Here is a 5,421-nt window from a genome sequence, read left to right on the forward strand (position 1 = left end):
TGACTTGGGCTAAAATAAGAACTTCTATTCGAACCAAGACTTTTTAACTAAATCTCTTGTTTAATCATAAATTTTAATTTAATATTCCAACATCCTCTCATAGATTGAACTTTATGAAATAAATTATTACGAAAGGTCTTGAAACTCCATGCGATCTCCATGATGTGTAATATTTTTTTTTTATTTTTTTTATTTCTGAACAAAACAGTCCATAGTAGTCATTCATGCACTTGATTTTATCTATCTTGATCAAAGGTAAAACTCTAGTCTATCTCAGACAAGTCTTGCAATATATCTTAAACCAATCTTCAAATACGTAAGCAATCCAATAAAAATCATCACATAAAAAAATCTCTGGTTTCGCATGAATATGACAGACTAAAAGGTCTGCGGTTCCCAACGAAATAGGTAACAAAGCAACTTTGTCATATTCTACTACAGTTCACCTCCTCCCCAAGTTAAGCTAATACTTGCTATTACACCAGTAGCTGTACACCGATGTGCTGGGCTAAGTAGATAATATGAAAATAATGATAACGTGAAATAATCTATCATTATCTTAAGAGTTTAAGTTAAATGGTTAGATGTAGATTGGTTCTTTTTATAAGCCTATATAAAGAGATCAATGAAATAATTTTTTGTGTGCTTTCTCTCATTTCTCTTCTTCCTAGGTAGCAATTTGATATCGAACTAGTGATCTAGAGAGCCAAAAGACTAAAGATCCCTAAGAAGGTTAGAGATCCTAGAAAGCTAGAGATTCAAATATATATATATATATATATATATAATAAGATAGATAGTAGACTAAATCTATAGCTTTTCGTTCGATTAGCTTTTGTGTTATTACAACAGATATCAATAGCTACTAAAAATTTTGTAAGAAACAAAATGCATTGATGTGGAGTATCACTTTTTATGAGATTTGATAAAGGAATATATAATTAGTCTCACCTATTGCATGAGTGATGATTAGATTATTGATATCCTTACAAAGCCTCTCGAATTTATAACGTTTTAGACGCAAAGGAATCTGCTTAGAGTTTTCACCCCGGATTCTTTTAAACTGAATATTTTTAGTTTAAGAGATGGAATGTTGGGATAAGTAGATGATTTGTAAGGAATGATAAGATGATATAATCTGGCATTATCTTAGGAGTTTGAGATGTCATTTAAAGTTTATTTGTCTTATCTTTCATATGTAGGTTGATTCTTTTAAATCTCCTTTTGCAAGTTCATGTAAAGAGATAAATGAAATAGATGTGTTTCCTCTCAGCTTCTTTTCTTCTTTGTTCTTCACAAAAGCCAAGTCTTCTTCTCTGAAATGAAGTCCTGATAAAATGCCTCACGAGTTCAAACTCCTTGTCAAAAGCAAGCCAATATTAGGTTTAGTCATTAGCTTACAACTAATGTTGACTGTCATGAGAGTTACATATTCTCATGCTGAAACTTAAGCGTAACAAAAGGACATGTAATCAGATCCATTATCTAACTTTGAACTATATAGAATAGTTCATTTATTCCTGACAGCAACCGATCGGTATCGTCTTGAAGCCATCTTCTTTCACTTCCCAGTTCGCGACGATTTAGAGTGCGGCGATCGCATCTCACGGAGCCTTCTTTCATCAGACAGTAGTTTGGCAAGCCTGCGCATATATGTCGTTAAGAATGCAAACATGTATTTGATTCATATACTTGCAAGAGGTGAGGTTTGTATGGTCACCTTATCAAAGCTTCCTCATTAGTTCCTTCTCCCTCACTCACAGGCTCAACATGACCAGTCTCCAAATTGACTCTTGAGACCGGTTTCTTCAGTAGCATTTCTCCAACCTTGACAAGGTTCTCCAGGTTCTCCTTGGTGGACGTATCTACTGATGCTAGTATTCCGCTCAAAGCATCATCCTGTTCATATCCATATAATGTTCTCAAATATAGGATTACACAAAGCAGTAACAATGTGTCTGTGTCAAGTTAGGCATCATCTTAATCCAAAAGCTTAAATTATAAACCGAACTCCATATATTTTTAACATTCTTTTAGTCCTCTTTTTAATATTTTTCACACATGAATATTTTTAACACTATTTTAGTCATTTTTTTAATCACTTCTCACACATAATTATTTCTTAAAATCGATTATATCACAATCACAACTTAACTTTAATTACCAAGCTCATCTTGACTTTGATATTATTTTTTTTAATCATTTAGGTCAATCATTTATTTTTCACCAACCTTGTCTCTGATACACCGTGTTAGAAATTCATTAAGTCTGAATTAAATTGGTTAGGGTTAACATAAACACTATCTCTAAATTGGTTAGAAATTCATTAAGTCTGAATTAAATTGGTTAGGGTTAACATAAACATTTTCTCTAAATTGGATAGAAATTCATTAAGTCTGAATTAAATAAACACTATCTCAACCCAAAAGCTTAGACTTTAATAAATTAGTCACTCGACTCTCTCAATATTTGCTAATGTTGAACTATTCTTCTAATCTTCTTTTTAATCTAATCCTTACATATGAATATTAGAAAAAATAAAATAAAATAGGCCTCGTACCTCAATTCGGAGGTAATTTTTCCCGGAATGCAATGCTTGGAAAGCTTCAGAGATGTGGATATCCACCATGTCTGCACTTGCTTGCATGAATGCATCTACCAATGGAGTGGAACCATTACTGAGCAGCCAACCCAATACTCCCCATCTCTTCGCATGGTTGGCACTGTACCTTTCTTCCTTGGATGAGCCGGTGCCAAGTGAGATAACCAAGAAGCGGTGGTAGTCCATTGGTTTTATAGGGAAGAAGTCTGGGTTTTCTTCAAAGGTCTCTTTGGTTATTTCTCCCATTGCAACCAAAGCCTGGAATCAAAAGTAATTAGGAATACTTGTTTCTCAGCATTCTGCTTTAGCTTAAAAAGCAGGTTAATAATACCGGATTATTTGCTGCTAATCCTCCATCGATAAGATTAAACTCTCTTGTATTGCCTTGGGAGTCTTCAGTTTGGAAGTCGTATGCTGGAAGGTAAGTTGGAGCTGCAGAGGTGCCAATGCAGATATCGGAAAGCCGAGCATCAAGTAATGGGTTGTTCTTTACCTGCAGAGAACATTAACTACGCATACATATGTAGCTGAGAATGCATTGTTTCTCCAAAGAATGGGTTTCGAACCTTGTATGATGAGAAGATGGTCGGCTGGAGCCTCTTGATATCGAAAGTTGGGATGACCACATTGGTCAATGTCTGATGCAGCCGTGTCTCCCCTAAGTTTCTCCTGATAAGCTCATGAAGATACTTCCCATCATACCTTGGTCCAATTATAGCTCGAATAACTTTCGCAGCTGTGTTAAATGGCCAGCTGAGGAAACAAACAAGGAAGTCAACTCGATCAGTTCCATCACATCAATTAACACCAAGAAGGAATCAGTAGTGACCTGGACTGTGGGAAGATCTTGGGGGAATGATTCAGGTAAAACTCTTTGATGTCCTTTGCAGCATAAAGAGGTCGGTTTTGCATGTTAGGTGCAGTCAGCATTGCAGTTACCAGACCACCGGTGCTTGTCCCCGCCATGGCATCAAAGTAATCTGCAAGTCGAGCATCTTCACCATCCAGTTTCTTCTCGTTCATATTCGAACAAGAAACAAAATGGTATGTTAGCTTGAGAAAAAGTATATGGTAATGCTGCCTAAGTTCAAACTGCATGGTTGTTAACTTATGCATCCAGTTATATCATATGTAATTCGAGAAATTTGATCTCTTGAGGTACTCTTTACAAGAAGATAATGGGATTGTAGCAATTTGGAGGGATGGAATTCAGTTCAGTGACTGTTAGGTGAGTTTGCTTGCCTGAAATCGAGTATATGAAAGAACGTATTATTTAGGATATATATATATATATATATATATATATATATATATATATATATACATGGAAGTCTGTCGTGAGTTATCAATTGTTAGGCCTTCCATTTGCCATCAAAATTTATAGACAAAGTTTCATCTTGGGCAGAGTAATAGCAAACACCATAATAAAAGCAGGTTGTTCTAAATTATAGCAATTCTTACAGCAAGAAGCTGCCGAGGTCTTCTCGGGTTCTATCTCTTTTTTATTTTATTTTCTAAAGGAAGATAAAATTGGAACGCAAGGCTCGTCAAGATTTTATCAGATTAAATTATCATGGTAAATGTGAGAGAAAGATATCACACGATAGGTGATCCATATTTCACTTTTTACTGTAGCATCCGTGTTAATTAGGTTGTGAGAAGCTAAACAAATGGTCATTGCGTTGCATCAAGACTTCCTCCATGCATGCACTTTTACGGTGCAAGTTTTGGCATGAGAAAGAGGAACACAAGAACACAGCAGCAAACACAAAAAGTACACAAGGAGAGAATCTATGGCTTTGCTTTTTTAGTTTCTACCTAAAATTAGGTTCTGCATGAGAAAGATCTAAAAGCAGAAATAAGTGAAATATAGATCACATTTCCCTGAGCACTGAGATGTACCTGAAGTTCTGATTCCAGAAAAGCTAAAATAGTTGCAGGGATAATTCCTTTGATCCCTCCACCATCAATGCTGAGAATGGTGATCAAATTACCATATGTTGGTGCTTGGATCTGTCCAATGGACTTTGATTTCTCCATGAGTAAGAATATGAACTGCTACCTGGACAAACAAAAGGAACAACAACACCTCGAACAATTGTTCGCTGATCATTCTCGGAGAAGATAAAGAGGTATAAATAGAGATCACCATGAGAAGTTTGCTCCTACTGTTCTTCTTCTGACTTCCGATGAGGCGGCTCGTCAAAGTCATTAGCATGATCCAATTTTTAGGATTACATTAGCAGCACTAATGTGATGGAGAATTGTAGTTCGGAGCAAGCAACTTTCTTGAATGTTAGTTGGCTTGGGTGCGTTGATTCCTAAGTGAAAATATGCATGCGTGGTGATAAGTTCTTGTCTTCTTGCATGAGTAATGCCAAAATGAAACTCCAACATATGATAAGATCTTTTTTAGTTTCTGGAAAGGAATAAAATCTACTTTACAGCTTACTTGAGAAATTTCCAAGTGTTGGCTTATAATTTCACTTAATATGTATATGACTGAGCTCTACAATTTTCATATGCTAAATGATGAGGTCTTTAGCAAATTAGTGCTGACAACCCTCCAAAGTTGTTTTAAACCAGACTTATTATCTTACACATGTTTTATTAGTCAGTAGGTTTTCATCCAATGTGATATGGAGCTGCATCCCACCATTTAATTGAAGATTTAATTTTCATGGAAAGTTTTTTATCAGATACTCTTGTGGAAGAAACTAGCTTTTGTCAGGAACCACATATCAACAAGTTCAATACTCTTCCTAGAAGAACCCTAATTGATAACTAGCAGTTCACAGCTTACAAGACACGGCAAGATA

At 35.5% G+C, this 5,421-nt stretch overlaps 1 protein-coding gene across 2 annotated transcripts; it reads right to left on the bottom strand.

Annotated features, from left to right (window-relative positions):
* Positions 1 to 1,330: 1,330 nt before the first annotated feature.
* On the bottom strand, positions 1,331 to 4,858 carry LOC103970986 (patatin-like protein 2). Of its 2 annotated transcripts, XM_009384897.3 has the most exons (8): positions 4,752 to 4,858; positions 4,505 to 4,664; positions 3,432 to 3,613; positions 3,169 to 3,355; positions 2,934 to 3,095; positions 2,561 to 2,860; positions 1,721 to 1,899; positions 1,331 to 1,643 (listed from the first exon to the last, which is right to left on the bottom strand). In XM_009384897.3, exons 2-8 carry the CDS (start codon positions 4,640 to 4,642, stop codon positions 1,562 to 1,564), a joined length of 1,230 nt encoding a protein of 409 aa, XP_009383172.2. In that variant the 5' UTR covers positions 4,643 to 4,664; positions 4,752 to 4,858; the 3' UTR covers positions 1,331 to 1,561. The 2 variants fall into 2 exon arrangements, with proteins under 2 accessions (XP_009383172.2, XP_009383171.2); XM_009384896.3 differs by lacking the exon at positions 4,752 to 4,858 and having other exon boundaries at positions 4,505 to 4,717.
* Positions 4,859 to 5,421: the final 563 nt, after the last annotated feature.

The sequence above is a fragment of the Musa acuminata genome, unplaced genomic scaffold (assembly GCF_036884655.1).
Source record: "Musa acuminata AAA Group cultivar baxijiao unplaced genomic scaffold, Cavendish_Baxijiao_AAA HiC_scaffold_412, whole genome shotgun sequence".
Classification (NCBI taxonomy): domain Eukaryota; kingdom Viridiplantae; phylum Streptophyta; class Magnoliopsida; order Zingiberales; family Musaceae; genus Musa; species Musa acuminata.